The sequence below is a fragment of the Lontra canadensis genome, unplaced genomic scaffold (assembly GCF_010015895.1).
Source record: "Lontra canadensis isolate GAN:19392208 unplaced genomic scaffold, GSC_riverotter_1.0 scaffold35, whole genome shotgun sequence".
NCBI lineage: Eukaryota > Metazoa > Chordata > Mammalia > Carnivora > Mustelidae > Lontra > Lontra canadensis.
In genome coordinates, this window is record NW_022631029.1 from 5,783,885 (window position 1) to 5,802,194 (window position 18,310).

The following is an 18,310-nucleotide window of genomic DNA, read 5'->3' on the forward strand; positions in this document are numbered from 1 at the left end:
AGAAATGGTTCAGAGTGTCCTCTCCCCACCCCACCACCCACATGCAGGACTGCCGCCAGGGGGGCAAGTCCGAAGCAGCCCAAAACCTGGTGCTGGTTACAAAACCCATGTCACAGCTGCCCAGAACATACACAATGACATCACATGATGACTAGCTTTAGGTATTGACGGAGAAAGTTTGTCAACGTGTGTGATTTTTTTTTTAAATGTAGACTACTAACAATACATATAAGATCCCAGGGTCACCCACAAAAGAGAACAGAGCCAGCTCACACTTGCACAAATTTAATCCCTGCTCTCCTGGTCCCCCATTCCAGAGCCCTTCGAGGCCACACTTTCCTTCTCCTGGAGTCACACAGGGCATAGTCATCCTCTGTGTCTCTCCCCACTGGGATGCCGATGCAGAGCCCCATCCCCAGGGGCCCCTCTTTCCCCACCTTGACTCTTGTTGAATAGAGACACATGACCTTGGTCTAACCTTGATCCGGACCCATAGGGCAGAGGCAATACGGGAAGAAGAAGGGAGAGAGGAGACTAAGGACCCATCTGGGGCTGCAGCAGCCAGAGCAGGAGTAGGAGCCAGGCGGAGGCTGGGGGGCCTGAGAGAGCCTCACTGCCTATTTGCTTCCTGATCCATTTGCTGTATTTGGTGACGCGGGTGTACACGCCTGGGTTCTCCGCTTTGGCACAGGCCTTTTCCCAGGACAACACCCCAGCCAGAATCCATCGGCCCTCGACTTCGCAAGCCAGTGGGCCACCAGAATCCCCCTAGGTAAAGAGAGAGGAATAATGGAAGCTCTGGGAGCCAGGACCCTGGAGGACCGAGAATGCCCACCCCTCTGACTCCTCTTGGAAGATTCTTTCGCTCCCTGAGGATCTCACTACCTCCTTCAGCTCCCCCTTCGGCTCCTCAGACCCATCCCAGAATACCAGGCAAAATCAAAGTCACAGGGGAAGGAATTGGGGAGCAGAGCGCTGCCTGGTGATGGTCGCAAAGCAAAGCCCTCCCTGGGAACGTCCCCCACCCCCACCCCCACCCCGGGAGTCGCTCTGGATAGAAGAGCTGCCTCCCAGCCACTCACAGAGCACAAGTTCTCTCCGTAATTGGTGGCACAGATCATGTCCCCCAGGACAAGGGGGACAAGGTGGGGGAGGAAGGACTTCTTGCGATAAATCTGGTCACACTTCTTGTTGTCCATGATGAACACCTCAGCCTCCTGCAGCTCCGTGGTCAGTGTAGAGTTAGCTGTGGGGGAGCCCAGCGGGGTGAGAAAGTTCTCCTCACTCCACTCAGCCCTGGCCTCCTCCCAGGGTCCTGACGCCTCCATTTTTGAGACTCAGCCAAGCCACACCCCTTCATGCCCTCATGCTCTCCTTCACCAGTCTGTCTCCCTGCAGGGGGCTGGGGGGACCACGTCTGGCAAGCCCCTCACCCTCTCAGGCTCTCTTTCAGGATCCCTTTCTCTGGGAAGCTTTGGCTTCCACACCAAGCAGGCCACAATCCAAGTTTCAGTGCAACCACTGACGAACTGAGACCCCAGCCACGTCTGGCTTCTCTCTCCAACCTCTGAGTCTGGCACAGGTTGTGACCTCTGTCACCTGGTTACCCTCGCTCCCCATTCAGGCATCTCAGATAGATGTGCCCCTGGCCAGACTCATCCCAGATTCCTCCCAGCTTGATCTTAAGATCACCTGACCAAGTCTTAGCCCCCTTTCCCCACCGGCCTGGGCCCCCGCCCACACTCAGTGACGAGCACCCTGCAGGTAAGGCACGTGTTCCCCACGCGAAGGGTTTGGTGAGCCACCCGTCAAATGAATGAGTGAGAGGACGAGTAAGTGTAGGATTCCCGGACTCTGAGCTGCTGTAAGAGGCCAAAAGATCATGCCCAGCCCCAGCGCCGCTAGACCGGAGTGAGGTGCCCACGGCAAGCACGGTGGCCTTGGATGTGGAGACCTGGAGACGTGTTAGGACAAGGAGAGTCCTAACACGTCCAAAGAGCCAGGGCCCGGAGGTGACAGCCGCATGCTTCCTGAGAGGCACCGTGAAGGGGTCCGGCAGGCAAGACCCCAGCAGGAAGGCGGTGTCCCCCTCTGTGGTTCCGCACCCCCACCCTGACCCACTGTGCTCACCTGAGAAGCGCTGTTTGACCTGGCCCCAGCCAGTCACCCAGCACTGGGTCCCCACCTTCAGGTTGTAGCTGGGCTCCGGGAGGCAGATGGGCTGCACGTACTTGCTGAAAGTGGCGGGGCTGTGAAGCTGGAGAAGGGCCATATCCCCCATGATGAAGGTCCGGCCCCAGAACTTGGGGTGCAGGATGATGTCCTTCACGGGGATCAAGGAAGCCTGCATGGGCTTCAGCTTGGAGGTGCCAAGGATCACTGAGTACTCTTTGGTGCTACAGAAGACATACTGCCCTGGCTAGCCAGTCAGGTTCGCAAACAACGCGACGCTCCTACCTCCACCAAGAACCCCCTCCCTTAGCAGAAGCCCCCCCTGATTTGCTCCAGGCCGTGGACACAGGGGCCACACTCACCCTTGGATGCAGTGGGCAGCAGTGACCACCCAGTTGAGTTCAATGAGGGCCCCTCCACATACGTGTTCACTCTCTAGCCGGAGGCTCACCTCCCAGGGCCAGTGGCGGGTCATGTCCAAATCCTTGGACCACCAGGGTCTGCCGCAAACTTCAGGAACGATGTGCCAGGGAGACACAGGGACCACATATTGGAGGATGAGAACAACGGAGACTAAGATGCCCCCCCCACCCCGGGACAATGTGCACAAAGCTGTAAACTCGGGGGCTTGTCCTCATTTCAAAGATGGGGAGGCAGGGTGAGAGAAGGACAGAGGCACTGTGTGAGACAGAAATGACAGTGACAGAGATACAAGGCTGTAAGACAGAGACATAAAGACATCACAGGCGAGAGAGAGAGAGATACCGAGACAACAGGGGATTCAAAGGGAACCCCAAAACAAGGGAAAAGCATAGAAGGAGTCCTGGCACAAGCCCTGCATTCTCTTGTGTCTAGCCTGAATCCCAAGGCCATGTTCCTGAAGGGCCACTGCTCGGAGCTGAGAAAAGTTCCAGGCTTCTGTGTCAGAAACCTTTACACAGGCTGTTCAAGAAAGAGCCCCACCAGCGTGGAGCCCACGGAGGGACCCCGCTCACAGCTTACAGTTTTGTCTGCACCACATTCCAACACAGGCAAGTGGTACGGCGGTATGAATGAGCACAGATGCTAAAGTTTCTAAATAGAGCATTACTCAACATTATATTTTGAAAAAATAACGCACCACGATTGCGTAGAGATTGTCTCAGGAGCACAAGGGAGGTCCCGCACTAGAAAAGCCCTCCCTGTATTTGCCACATAAACAGTTCTTTTTCTCTAAAGAGAAGGACCATGTGCTCTTCTCAAAAAACACAGAAGACATTTGAAAACTTCAACATATATTTACGACTAAAAACAAATCAGAAACAAAAATACCTCTTACTTTGGGAACAGAAAAGAAATCCTTAACTTTATGAAAGTTAGAGACCACAAACCTACAGCAAGCACCACATAACATTAAAGAAGAGGCAAAAAGATTCTATATGGTCAGAAGCCAAGAATAATGGTACTTTGCAGGAGGAGGGCTGGGGAAGTAAGCAAGAGAGCATAAGGGAGCTATCGGGGGCTGGGAGAGTTCTACTTTCTCACCAAGAGAGTAACTAACACAGGTGGGTTCACTGTGTGATCATTTCTTAGGCTGGACACTTCAAATCTGTGTACTGTTGTGCATGTATGTAAGACTTCAACAGCTTACCTTTTTTTTTTTTTTAAGATTTATTTGACAAACAGAGATCACAAGTTTGCAGAGAGGCAGGCAGAGAGAGAAGAGGAAGCAGGCTCCCCACTGAGCACAGAGCCCGATGTGGGGCTCAATCCCAGGACCCTGGGATCATGACCTGAGCCCAAAGCAGACGCTTTAACCCACTGAGCCTCCCAGGCACCCACCCCAATGGCTTACTTTTTAAATCAGTTATGCTTCTTGACTCCAGCACAATCAACGAGAAAATATATTCAAAATAAGATATATTTTCAACAACAAAAATATCTTAAGTAACAAGAAATTAACATTAGGCCAGTTTATCGTGGTGATACATTTAAAACTCTTAATAAAGAAAAAAAAATAAATAAAACTTAATAAAGGACACGGAAAAGGAACAGCATAAATGGAGAGACATCCCTTGCTTTTAAATAAACAACTAACCATTTCAGATGTACTTTTTCCCAAAACTAAACTATAAAGTCATTTTCCAAGTGAGAATTTTAGGGAGCTTTATAAACTTACTCTAGAATTCAAGTAGAAAAACAAAAGTCCACGAATAGCTCAGTCTCCAAAAAAGGAGAACATAAAGGAACGCTTGTCCTAGCAGGTTATCAAGACACACATCAAAGCCGTCACAACAAAAACGGTGTGGTATTGACAAGGACAAACCAATGAAGCCATGGAAAAGAACAGAGAGCCTGAGACTGTCCTGGGGACCCAGGACCTTAATGTAGATAAAGGAGTCACCACCATCAGTGGGTGAAGGATGGATGTTGAGTAGATGGTGCTGGGGAAACTGACTCACAACAAAAGAATTAAGAAAAACAAAACCAGATTCCTCCCTAGCAGCACTTGGAGACCTAAATAGGAAAGTGAAAGTCTTAAGCTAACCATAGACCATATGGCACGGGGCGAGAAAGGGCTCCCTAAACAAAATTTCAAAACAAACCATAAAACATTAAATGGATTAATTTTATTACATCAAAACCAAGGTCTTGTTTTTTTTTTTAAGATTTTATTTATTGATTTGACAGACAGAGATCACAAGTAGGCACAGAGGCAGGCAGAGAGAGAGGAGAAGCAGGCTCCCTGCCCTCTGTGGGGCTCGATCCCAGGACCCTGAGCCGAAGGCAGAGGTTTAACCCACTGAGCCACCCAGGCACCCCTCAATGTATATTTTTGAATTTGAGAAGTGGCTGATATGTGATAAGTGAAGTTAATCAGTTGATATTGTGGTTATCTAAGGGAATAGTCTTAGAAAAAAACATGCCTAGGTATTTAGAGATCAGAAGTCAGGCTGTAAGTTACCCTCAATTGACTCTGGGAAAATTTATGTATGTGTTTCTTGACCTATCTGTATTTTTGCAGTGTTTGGTAAGTTTAAAATTATTTCCAAATAGAAAAAAATTTTAATGGAACTGGTGAAAAGAGAAGGAAACAGAAAGAGATCTACGGTAGACATCATTTATGTAAGTTAAAAATACGTGCACACAAAACCACAATATGTATTTTGACAAGAACACACATAAGCAGAGACACACACTGAACATATAAGAAAGGCTGAAAGGAGGCAGAGGAGGGGCACGGACATAAGGAGGAATAACTAATTTAATCAGTCGAACAATTCATAACCAATTAGGGAGGACCTATGACAACGGAAGCCCATGAACCAGTGAGCAACCTAACCCACCATCCCTGACGTCTAAGGGAAAAGACTTCTTAGAAAGCAGGCCCTTCAGACTAAATTCCTGCTTCCTACGGACCCAGAAACACTACCTCTCTGACCCTCTTCAGAACACATCCTCCCAGGAGCTGAGGTTTTTCTGAAGCAGCGGCTCAGCCTACCCACCTGGTATGGATGTGTTTTCTTTATAACCTGAAGGAGAAAGGGGGAACAAAGATGAGCAAGAGATCATGAATTATTTCATTCATTCATTCACCAAATATTTCCTAACCTCCCACTCCATTCCCAGCCAAGACGGGGGGTGGAGGGGGTGGGGGGAGGACGACACAGAGTGTATCAAACAGATAACACGCTGTCCAGCATGGGAGTCAACAAAACCACCTGTGTGAAATCAATGCAAGGACAAAGCCACAGGTTTCAGGGGAGCCCAGAAGAAGTGGGGGACAAGGAAGATCCTGAGAAGCAGGGTTTTGGGGTCAGGACTAAAAAATGAGAAGACAGTAAAAACACAATCACATTCCTTGCAAAAGATACACCGTGATGCATGCCATGAGAATGAAGGACAAGGCCAAGGATGGCCAGAAATGATGCCACGGAAGAAGAGCTGGGGTCAACCACGAGGGGCCTCATAACCCAGAGGGAGAAGCAACCACGGCAAAGAGGAAGAGGATGAAGATGAGCAAGAAGATGGCAGAGGGAGCACAGCGCGGGGAGAGCCCGCGGTCCCGGGCAGGGCGAGCGGGCTGACCTTGAACAGGAGGGGAGTCTCTGATTGCTAAAGAAATGGGGGAGGCTGGTGTCGAGCAGTGGGGTTCAGAGGGGCCCCTGGGGGCTGGAGGCTGTCAAGGGGGAGAGCGTTCTTCAGGGTGAGTAAAGCAGCAGTGAGCCAGACTCCAGGGGGAACAGGGTGCTGGGGAGAAGCGGGAAGGTGGGATCCGGGTTTCAGAGGGGGGAGACCGCGTGGGGCCGGCCGCTCTGCGGCGCATGCGCAGTGGCCTGGGGCGGTAGGAGAAGGGGCAGCGGGCGGCCTGAGCCGGCCTGGAAGGGTGCCTTTGGCCTCAGCCGCGATGCCCGCCAGCGTGGAGGCCGGAGGAAGTGGCTGCACATCGGGAGAAGATACGAGGGTCCTCCGCACTGCTGGTGAAGTCTGAGGGGGGCGAGCAGAAGTCTGGCGACAAGGGGTGGGGGGAGGATGGCAGTGGAGGACAGGGGAGCATGGTGGGGTTGGGGGACAGAGTCCCAGGTGGCCAAAGAGCTAGCCACGTGCAGGGATCTGTGCTCAAGTGCGGGGATGGGGGGCAGAGGGGAGGGTGGGGGGAGTACGGGGAAGGTGGCCGACTGGCCGACGGAGGGACACAGGGCGGTGGAGGAGGCGCTGCCTCACCCGAGGTCAGCAGCGGCAGCAGCAGCAGGACGCAGCGGCTCAGGCCCCAGAGCCCCGAGGCTCCAGGCCCAGCACTGTGGCTGAACGGCAAGGCGGCCATGAGGCCGGGAGGTGCCACCTAACGGGACAGACACGGTGCCGCGAGCCCCGGCAGGTGATGGCGACCCTGCCGCGCGCAAGGGCACCTCCAGCACGTGATGGAGTTCTGGGCACAAGACGGCCCCACTAGCCCGTGATGACGCCCCGGACTCCCCCCGCCCCGCTCCCCGCACCCATGGGCACATCTTCTGCATCCGCACCCTCACCTCGTGCCTGTTCCGTGAAGATGGCATCGGAGCCCAGGATCCAGGATCGTCTCCAGGGTGGCCAAGCACCCCCCTGTTGCTTTAAGATGGGGACAGTGTCCCCAACCTCTGGACCTCTGAGGGCACCTTTGTCACCCAGCCTCTGACCACACCCTTGGTCCCCTGGGATTGGTGCGTTGGAAAGGTTCACAAATTTTGTTGATCTGAGAATCTGAAAAGCACAAGAAAGGAACAGTAAGGCTGGGGAATCTAGGAAGATGTCTTTAGGAAAGTGGCATCTGAGCTGGATGTAAAACTGGAATATGGAGTCTTGGGGGAGTCCTGAGAAAGGAAAGGCATTCCTCCTCCTCTACAGACCACCAAGCAGATGGACGCACCTGAAAGAGATGGGGGCGGGGCAGATGACAGGCCTTGGGCCTTCACAGAGCAACTTTGTAGGACGGGGTCTTTGCATCTTGTGGGTGTGGCAAAATTGGGAGAGGACCACCAAGAAGCAGAAGATTCCCACTTCTTTTGTCTAGTGGGGAGGGAGGGGGTGTCCAGTTCTGGGGACCACATTCCCCAGCCTGGTATCTAAGGTACTCTAAGGGAGTCCGCATAATGAGTCCCCACCGCAGACAGGTGAGTAGAAGTGATGTGCGACATTTCTGTGTCAAGGTGGTCGGGAGGAGAATGCCTTCTTTGCTCATGTTCAGGCCGAGCACTTGTGCCCAGAGCGGCAGAACTGTCAACTTGGAGCTGGTTAGAGATGCAGTTCTCAGGGCCCACCCCAGACCTACAGGACTGAAAACTCTGGCAGGGGACCAGTGATGTGTGTTTTACCAAGCCAGAAAGAGAGACGCTGGAACACAGAGCCAGAGAATGAGGGTAAATATCCAGTGTCTAAAACAATAAATCTCACTTCCCTTCTCCCAGTAGGAGTGCAGATGTCTGTTAACGAAGTGGGGGGTGCCTGGGTGGCTCAGTGCGTTAAGTGTCTGCCTTTGGCTCAGGTCATGATCCCAGGGTCCTGGCATCTGGCTCCCTGCTTAGTGGGGAGTCGGCTTCTCCCTCTCCCTTTGCCCCTCCCCTGGCTTGTGCACTCTCTCTCTCTCTCTCAAATAAATAAAAATCTTTAAAAAAGAAAAGAAAAAGTGGAAGGGGGGACAGCAGCAGCAAGTGGAAGAAGCAGGAGAGAAGTGCCCTAAGTTCATTCTTGCTCCCTTTTCTGGTCTCTTGTGGTCCTCTTTTCAGAGCTGCAGAGGCTGTGAAATTAAGCCACAGAGCTCCGGGCAGACAGGAGTACAGAGACCAGGACCCAGCTAGCTAAAACCCCACAGAGGACTCCCATCTGAGCTGGTGGAGACAGGGCTTAATTACAACCATGAACAGATCGTTTTCTACGTGGGAAACTAGTTCTCTACAGACTATGTCATAGGCAATGCCAGAACTTTCAGGAGACCAGAACTTAGAGTGAACAGGAACACGCTCCAAACCATTCAGTTGACATCAAAGATCTCCACACTCCTTAATGCCTCCACATAGCTTGGGCTGAGCCTGGATGGGGCCACTAGGAACTGAGGAAGGGGGGCCCACTGCGGGATTGCCCCAGGAGGGTCTATGTGGCAGGATCCGAGCTGAGTGTCTGGAGTCCCAAACACTCCAGTCCCATGTGGAAACGCCAGGCCTCACACCTCAGCAGGGACGTGGTGACACCCCCACCCTCTCTCTCTCTGCACAATCAGCAAGATGACTGCTTCAACACAGGATCAGGTGACAGCCTGAGACCACACCCAGGTCCCACGCTGTCTCACCGCTCATGAGGGGTCTTCTCTCGAAGAGGCTCTCCAAGATGACAAGGAAGCCCTGCGCTCCCCCTGGCAGGTCAGCCGGCTCTCAGCCTGGGGGATGTCTGACCCCCTCCTTCCAGGTGGGCAGGGCACAGCCAAGGTCGTGTGTGTGGCCTTGGCAGGTGACTAGGGCATCAGACTGGGATGCTTTTGGGGCTCCAGCTTTGCTGCCAGTTCCTACTGTGTGGCTCTCTACAGGGTCAGGGGATGCCAACCAGAACTGGAGGAAAGGGCGTCTGAGCAGGAGTGGGAGGTCAGAGGAGAGGCCCGGTGTGAGACGCAGAAATAGGAGGGGAGTGGGCCGGGGTGATCACGGGGCCACCAGGATGCCCAGGGGCAGCACCAGGCACAGAAGTGGGAGGAAGCCTGCTGAGTCCCAAGAGCAAGCCTGACTCAAGCGATCAATGACCCAGTCCTTGTAGAAACTAACTTCTGTATATATTCCGGGAAAATTTTTGCGACCGCAGCCGATGCCCCAGCTCACAATCCCCACCTGGACCCATGTCTTATTAAGTTCACAGACCAGGGGCCCCCCAGAGTCTCCCTGGAGAAAGAGAAAGAAACAAACACAGGAATGGAAGAGAATCAACATCAGAACTGGCTGGTGGGGAGATGGGCACGCGAGGGCCTTCCCCGGGACTCCCCTCCCGCAGGCATCCACCAGCCCTAGGTTCCTAGGAATATTTGAGAGATGAAAACTAAGTGAAAACTTTAACAGCCTCTGAGAAATACTCCTCCTTCCCAGGTGCTCACGGATGCACACAGATACAAAGCCGGGGGCCCCAGGGCAGTAGTAGCGCTAATAATGTCTTAACATCCTCTTTGAATGTCCCTGTTCCTCCATTGCCCCTGACCTGCCCCCCACAGTCCTCTCCAAGCCTCCCATGACCCAGCAGGTACCCCCAGCACAGTCCACAGCCTCCAGAGCCCTCCTCCAGCGCTAAGGCTCATACCTATTCTGATTGGCCAGTCCCAGGCCTCCACAGATGTGAAATATTTTGAATATCAACCCTGCATGGGAGGATCCCATAATCCTCTCCTCCAGCCTGAAATTCCCCCTGACCTTAAACCCACATATCCAACCCCACACTGTCCCAGACATCCCACAGACACCCCATCGGATGCGGAACCTGGCATGTCCTTTCCCAGACCTGCTCGGGGGCCACTGCCCCCCACCAACCAGCTCAGACAGAAACATAGAGCCCTCCAAACCTCTCCCTTGCCTCCACCCGCCCAGCAGTCAGGATTCAACCTCAGACACACTTCCTTCACCCCCTCACCGCCCCAGGTCCTGCTCGGGACTCCGCGTCATCACCTAGATGATGGACACAAACACCTAGCCTACAGTCCTGCCCGGATGGCATCGAGAAACTCGGCCCAATGCCCCAGTCCACACGTAACCCGACTCCAGCCCTCTTCTCTGGTCCCCTCATTGCTCCAGACCTGGAAGGTGGGCCCTACACGTGACAAGTTCCCTCACACCTTGGAGCCACCGTCTGTGCTGCTCCCTCTCCCTACAGTGCTGTTCTCCTCTTTCCAAGAAATCCCAAGACTCATCCTCTGAGTTCAGGCTCAAACGCCCCCTCCTCCAGAAGGCACTCAAGGCAGGAAGAGGAGGGCGGGCCAGGTTCTGCCCATGAATCTCTTTCGCGAAGGAACGAAATGAGGTGGTGGCAGGTCACCCAGGCCCTGGCACCTGGGAATGAGGAAGCTTGGGGGGGCCATCGTCACTGCAGAGGCCACAACAGAGCCATGAACTGACCCTGCAGACCCTCTTCCCTTGTTGACAGCCGCAGATCATCCCCTTTCTTCACTAGGTTGCGCCGTGATCGTAACTGTGTCCACACTGTGTCGTTACATTTCTTGTATTGAGGGATGAGTTTCTCGGTCTGCTGAAGATGAATGGACTCCGGAGCTGGAGTGACAAAGACGAAGTTAGGGTCTGCGTGAGGGGACAGCATAGTAGTCCCCGAAACCCACTCTGTTGAACCCTCAGAGGTAGTCAGGGCAATGGATGCTGTCCCATTGACAGGAGGGACCCGAGGCAGTGGTGGCGAGGAGAGAGGCGGAAGGGAGAAAAGCCATGACAGGAGCAGGAGGGACCCCTCAGGACAGAAAGAGTCCAGGCCTTCCCAACCGGAAGAGAAAAGCAAGTGTCACTCTTGAGTACCAAGAGTAAGTGACAGGTGTCCTGTGCCAGCCAGACTCACAGACTCTCAGACAGGGAGTGCCCCCAAAGATTCCGGTCCAGCCTCTTCCCTGAGATAGGAGGCCCTCTAGCCTCACCAGTAGGGTTGCTCTGAGAAGCTCCCTCCCTACAAAGCAGGGACTTCCATGGAGGGACAGCTCTGGATGTCAACCAGCTCATCCCAGGGGAGCTGAAATCCATGCTGGACAGAACCCACCATCCCTGGCACCCAACCCCCCAGGTGCCAACATTCCAACAATTCTTTTTTTTTTTTTAAGTTTTTTTGGCAGGAGGCACCTGGGTAGCTCAGTCATTAAGTGTCTGCCTTCAGCTCAGGTCATGATCCCAGGGTCCTGGGATCGAGCCCCACATCGGGCTTTCTGCTGGGTGGAAGGCCTGCTTCTCTCTCTCCCACTCCTCCTGCTTGTGTTCCTTCTCACTGTGTCTCTCTCTGTCAAATAAATAAATAAAATCTTTTAAGATTTTTTTTTTATTTGAGAGAGAGAGAGCATAAGTGGGGGGAAGGGCAAGGAGAAAAGGAGAAGCAGACTCCCCACTGAGTACGGGGCTCAATCCCAGGACTCCGAGACTATGACCTGAGCCACAGTCAGACGCTGCATGGACTGAGCCACCCAGGCACCCCTCATTAAGCAACTCTTACTGAGGTTCCATTGCTCCGGGCCGTCCTCCCCCTCCTCCTCCCTTGCCCGCCTGTTAAAGAATCAGCCTCCCTGTCCCTTGTGGGACAGGCTGCAGGCCAACACCAGCGTACCAGGCTGCCCCCTCGGCTCCCCACCTACCTGTCACACCTCCCACCACTCGGCTCCGGCCAGTCACCCAGCGCTCTGTCCCACTTTCTACGTGGCGCGCCCTTTCAGGGAGACACACAGGCTGGATGTACGAGGAGTAATTCACAGAGAAGGCCAGCAAAACGAGGGCGGTGTCATGCCTCAACTTCTTCTCATCGTAAAAGTGATGGCACACGATGTCTTGTACCAGAACCACCGGTGTTATTTAAGAGCGAGAATGTAACGACTTGTCTCCCAGCCTCACTGTATACTCCTCCCGGCTGTGGGAAGAGGACATGCCCTTCGCAGAAATCCGGAAGGGTCTGCACTCCCCTCCACATTTTCCAAGTTCGTCCCAGCCTGGTCCTGTCTCCTCGGCCAGCATCTGGCACCTGCCTGCCTGCAAAGCACATCCCGTCCCCAGACCCTAATTACTCCAGCCGGTGCTTCTCCAGGTGAGGCCCCACGACTACCAAAGCAGCCCCCCAAAACTTGGTGGCCATGCGCATTTCAGGTCTCACTCCAAACTGAATAAAACTTAGGGGGTTGTGACTCCTTTTCAGAGGAAGAAGAGGAAGCTCGGGGAAGGGGACAGGACTAGCTCCGGGTCACAGAGCCTGCAGGGGGCCAAGCCTGGAGCCCCAGACACTCACTCAGTTATGCAGTGGGCAGCGGTCAGCACCCACCGACTGGCAAGGAGGGAGCCTCCACATATGTGTCTATCCTGGGCCTGCAGGCTCACCTGCCAAGGCCACTTCTTGTCTGGGACGGACAATCCACCCCCTATCCTCATAGACCTCTGGCTGCATCCTGATTGGCTCACTAAAGAGAAAGGATGGGAGCTGAAGCTAGAGGCTCCTTCCCCCCCTCCTCCCACGGCCGGCCCCTGGACACCCATCAGCATGCAGACTCAGGTTTCCTCTCCAACCCTTCAAATAGAGTCTGACCCTTCTAGTTCCCGGGCAGAGTAGCGTCCCCTCTGGCCTCCCAGGCAGACCTGTCCAGACCTGCCCAGAAGCAGTACCTTGAAGAGGGAACGTTCCAGATACAGTGGTCTGGCTGGATTCCACTGTGAGCGTTAGAGGCCCTGCACCAGTCGTAGATATTGGGGTGGGCGGTGACTCCAGGGGCCCTGGTGGCGAGGGAGCCTCTGGGCTTGTCAGAGTCATTGCAGAATCCTCGCTGGGGCCATAACGCTCACCTGGCAAAGATCAGTGAGGCAGGAACTGGCCCCGAGCGTACCCCCTGGCCTGCCCCTTCAGCCGGCACCGCCATCAAACACCCCCCCTCCACGCTCCACCACCTCCCGCCCCCGCGGGAGCACTGGCTGGAGGAGCAGAAGCCAGAGCTGAGACCCAGGGGGCCACCCCGGGACGCCATGGACCCACCTGCGCTGCAGCCCTCTCGAGGCGCCCCCTCGCGGCGGCCCGCGGCCCTGCGCTCATGTTGGACGGACCCAGGGGCAGGGGGCACAATTCCCACCAAGTGGCACCTCCAGGATTCCCGCCTCCTGGTTATTCGACCGAAAACAATCCAGGTGGTGCTCCGCGGGTGCTTGAAGATGTCATTGCTTGTACGGACCTTAAAATAGAGATCTTCTGGATCATACGCCCCCAGAGTAACCTAATCACTGGAGCCCTTAAAAGGACGAGGACATGCTTTCTACACAATGGAAGACGAGAAACAAAAGGGAAGTAGGATAAATAGAAAATACAAAACCAAAGAGCAGTATCGAGTCCTAACACGATGGTATTTGCAGTTAAGTATGAACAGATTGGACACAGCAGACAAACAAGAACTTTCACGTTGGTAGAAAAAATAAGGTCCAGAAATAGACTCTCAGAAGATACTAGATACTAAAAAAAGAGAGGAAGATACATCGGCAATAAAGGAATAGGAATGAAATACCAGACAAATCTGATGCAAAGGAAAGGTGGGATAGTAATTTTCTATCAGATCATAGGATCAAAGGCAAAGATTACGCCGAGGCGGGGGGCACCTGGGTGGCTCAGTCAGTTAAGTCTGCAGCTCTGGGTTTCAGCTCAGGCCACGACCTCAGGGTTGTAAGAGCCCCGTTTGGGCTCCACACTCAGCATGGAGTCGGCTGAAATTCTCTCTCTCCCTCTCCTTCTGCCTGTTCCCCTGCTGGTGTGCTCTGTCTTAATTAATTAATTGACTAATTAAAAGACTCCATAAAGGACAGAGAGATTTAGATACAGTAAAAATAAGAAATAATTAAGAAGAGGCAGTGAGGAGCCCTTAATAGGTTAAAAAAAAAAAAAAACAGTTGACTAACTTCATGGGAAACCAGAGTTTTTGAGACATTCCTTTTAAGAAGCCAATAGCTTATGGAGGCAAAATTAAGCAAAAATTACAGGATATTTGGCTAAGACCACTGATAAGCTTTCTTTTAAAGATTTATTTATTCATGAGAGAGAGAGAGGCAGAGGTAGAGAGAGAAGCAGGGTCCCCACTGAGCAGGGAGCCCGATGTGGAACTCGATCCCAGGACCCCGAGACCATGACCTGAGCCGAAGGCAGACGCTCAACCGACCAGGCCACCCAGGCACCTCACCACTGATAATCTTGATCTGATAGCAGTATGATGAATTTTACAACTACAAACAGAACATTCATTCTCATTGAGCACATAAGAAATATTCAGAAAGAAGGTCACAAATGAAGACCAGTAAACTCTAGGAATCAACATCTATAGTTTCTATTCCTGAGCCTCACAGCTCTAATACCAAAATCAACTTCTGCAAAAAATCCCGTAGTTCCGCAACAAAGACAAAAGCCTAGAAAATGGGCCTCCTATTAAAAAGGAAATCATAGGGGTGCCTGGTTGAGCATCTGACTCTTGATTTTGGCTCAGGTCCTGATCTCAGTGTGGTGGGATCAAGCCCTAGGTGGGCTCCACATCTCCGTGCTCAGGGCAGAGTCAGCTAGAGATTCTCTCTCCCTCTGCCCCTCCCCCAATCTCTTGCGCTCTAAATAAATAAATAAATAAAATCTTAAAATTAAAAAAAAAAATGGAGTGGCGCCTGGGTGGCTCAGTGGGTTAAGCCTCTGCCTTCAGCTCAAGTCATGATCTCAGGGTCCTGGGATCGAGCCCCACATCGGGCTCTCTGCTCAGCTGGGAGCCTGCTTCCCTTCCTCTCTCTCTGCCTGCCTCTCTGCCTGCTTGTGATCTCAGTCTGTCAAATAAATAAATAAAATCTTAAAAAAAAAAAAAAAGGGAAATCATGAGAGGGGTGCCTGGTTGGCTCAGTCGGTAGAGCATGGAACTCTTGATCTCAGGGCCGTGAGTTCCAGCCCCACGTTGGATGTAGAGCTTACTTTAAAATAAAATAATTTGGGGGCGCCTGGGTGGCTCAGTGGGTTAAGCCGCTGCCTTCGGCTCAGGTCATGATCTCGGAGTCCTGGGATCGAGCCCCACATCGGGCTCTCTGCTCAGCAGGGAGCCTGCTTCCTCCTCTCTCTCTGCCTGCCTCTCTGCCTGCTTGTTATCTCTCTGTCAAATAAATAAATAAAATCTTTAAAAAAATAAATAAATAAAATAAAATAAAATAATTTTTAAAAAGGAAATCATGAGAAACATAATGCCAGTTTAAAGATTACTAACAATGAAAGCATCACATGAAATATCGTGTAGCAGCTATTGTAGTCCTAGAAAGTAATGTAAAGCTACGACCATATCAGAAGATAAAAAAGACTGATAACAAATGAGCTAAATATACAGCTCAGAAAGTGAAAACAGTCAATGGAGTAATCCCCACGACAGGGCTTGGGAGAAAGGAAAGAACAGCAATGGGTGGCTCAGTGGTTAGTCCTCTGCCTTCAGCTCAGGTCATGGTCTCAGGGTCCTGGGATCGAGCCCCACATCGGGCTCTCTGCTCAGCGGGGAGCCAGCTTCCCCCGCTCTGCCTCTCTGCTTGCCTCTCTGCCTGCTTGTTAGCTCTCTTTCTGTCAAATAAATAAATAAAAAATCTTGTGGCACCTGGGTGGCTCAGTGGGTTAAAGCCTCTGTCTTCAGCCTGGGTCATGATCTCAGGGTCCTGGGATCGAGGCCCACATCGGGCTCTCTGCTCGGCAGGGAGCCTGCTTCTCCCTCTCTCTCTCTGCCTGCCTCTCTGCCTACTTGTGATCTCTGTCTGCCAAATAAATAAATAAAATCTTTTAAAAAAAAGAAAGAAAGAACAGAGAGAAACAGCAGCAGAAGTCAATAGAGACAAAATTATGAAGAAGGTGAACACAATCAGAATTTTGTTCTCTGAAAAGCTTAATAAGAGACAACATTCTAGGAAGAATGAATAAAAGAAAGGAAAATACAGAATAAAGGGAAGGAACTTAAAGATATTACAGATTTTTTCTTTTAATTATAGAAAAATATGATTAAATGCATTTGCTCACTTGTCCTTCTGGCCAAGATAGATGACCAAGGATTGCCCTTCCCACCTGAACAACAAAAGATGGGCAAAAATACGAAATGACCATTTTCAGGACACTGGATGCCAGGCCCCCAAGGGCAGGACCACTGATAGTTAGAAACCAAATGGGATGAGTTCTATCATGGCTCTGCTTGCAGCCTTCAGAGCATTTCCGGGCCACAGTTCAGAGAGGGGAACCTAGGCAGAACCCCAGAGACTCCCTGAAGTGAGCAAGTAAAGCTATGAGGTTGGGGGGCAAGGCATCTATGCAGAGAACAGGGGACGGGAGGGGGCACAGAGAACTCCAGAGATCTGCAGACACTCCCCCTTGAGTACTCCCCTGTGCACTGATGATCAGTGAGCGGGGGTTGGAGAGGGACTATCTGAAGCTAGAGAGATAACCACTTGAAAGGATTAGAAATAACAATGCCCAGTATTCACCAGGGCTCAGGAACAGTGCCTGTTTCCATCAGCCAGATTGGGAAAAACCCAAGACTCACAGAGCACTGGGTAGCATGTTCAGAAAGGTCTTGTCTCAAGCGGGGCACTTGGGTGGCTCAGTCCATTAAGCGTCTGCCTTAAGCTCAGGTCATGATCCCAGAGTCCTAGGATTAAGTCTCACCAAGTCCAGCTTCCGGCTCCCTTCACCCTCTGCCCATCCCCCTTGCTCATGCTCTCTCTCTCTCTCTCTAATAAATAAATAAAATCTAAAGGAAGGAAGGTCGGTCTTCTCTCAGCAACAGGAAATAACAGTTCCTAGACTTAGAAGTGTTCCAGTCCTAACAGCTCTTTAAAGCGAGCCCTGAGAATATCCATTTCTAAGTAATTTTGCTGCATCCCAAATAAAGCTTGAGAAAATTTCTAGTAAAATATCAAACATCTAGGTAAAAGTCACAGTGTCTGGTATCCAATCAAAGAATACCCAGCACTCAAGGAGCATGAAGATACAATGCATAATGAGAATAATCAGTCAATCCAAAGCAACCCAGAACTGACACAGGTGTTAAAAATCACTGGGAGGTGGGGCGCCTGGGTGGCTCAGTGGGTTAAAGCCTCTGCCTTAGGCTCAGGTCATAGTGTCAGGATCCCGGAATCGAGCCCCGCATAGGCTCTCTGCTCAGCGGGGAACCTGCTTCCTCCTCTCTCTCTGACTGTCACTCTGACTACTTATAATCTCTATCAAATAAATAAAATCTTTTTAAAAAATCACTGGCAGGATTATTTTAACTGTTAGTTATAAATAGAGGCTCAAAACTTAAGTGGAGATATTGAAGCTGTAAAAAGACACAAATCAAACAGCTAGATATAAAAACTACCATGTGTGAGATAAACAAAAGACAATGACTGATGGGATTAACACTATGTTAAACATGTCAGAAGGAAGAGACAGATGAACTTAAAGACATGACAATTTAAAAAAAAAAAATTGCCAGAATGAAACACAGAGAGAAGAGAGAGTATGAAAACATAGAACACAGTGGGCTCACGGCACTTCCACAAGGGAGAGGTGTGGTGTGGGAGAAACAAAAATATTTAAAGAAATAGTGGCCTGGGGCGCCTGGGTGACTCAGTGGGTTAAAGCCTCTGCCTTCGGCTCGGGTCATGATCCCGGGGTCCTGGGATAGAGCCCTGAGTCAGGCTCTCTGCTCAGCGGCGAGCCTGCTTCCTCCTCTCTCTCTGCCTGCTTCTCTGCCTATCTGTGATCTCTATCTGTCAAATAAATAAATAAATCTTAAAAAAGAAAGAAAGAAAGAAAAGAAATAATGGCCCAACATTTTTCCAAATTTAATAAAAACGATGGCCTCGGAGATCCTGGCAGCTCAATGAACGCGAAACAAATGAAACTGGACCAAGCACAACCTCAGGAAATGGCTCCAAACCAATGACAATGTGAA

At 51.6% G+C, this 18,310-nt stretch overlaps 1 protein-coding gene across 3 annotated transcripts; it reads right to left on the reverse strand.

Annotated features, from left to right (window-relative positions):
- Nucleotides 1–241: 241 nt before the first annotated feature.
- Nucleotides 242–7,240, reverse strand: LOC116874103 (serine protease 45-like). Of its 3 annotated transcripts, none has more exons than XM_032868523.1 (6): nt 7,182–7,240; nt 5,658–5,684; nt 2,535–2,682; nt 2,131–2,396; nt 1,083–1,246; nt 242–768 (listed from the first exon to the last, which is right to left on the reverse strand). In XM_032868523.1, the coding sequence occupies exons 3-6, from the start codon at nt 2,645–2,647 to the stop codon at nt 535–537; spliced, it is 777 nt and encodes a 258-aa protein (XP_032724414.1). In that variant the 5' UTR covers nt 2,648–2,682; nt 5,658–5,684; nt 7,182–7,240; the 3' UTR covers nt 242–534. The 3 variants fall into 3 exon arrangements, with proteins under 3 accessions (XP_032724414.1, XP_032724412.1, XP_032724413.1); XM_032868521.1 differs by lacking the exon at nt 7,182–7,240 and adding an exon at nt 6,877–7,016; XM_032868522.1 differs by lacking the exons at nt 5,658–5,684; nt 7,182–7,240 and adding an exon at nt 5,585–5,652.
- Nucleotides 7,241–18,310: the final 11,070 nt, after the last annotated feature.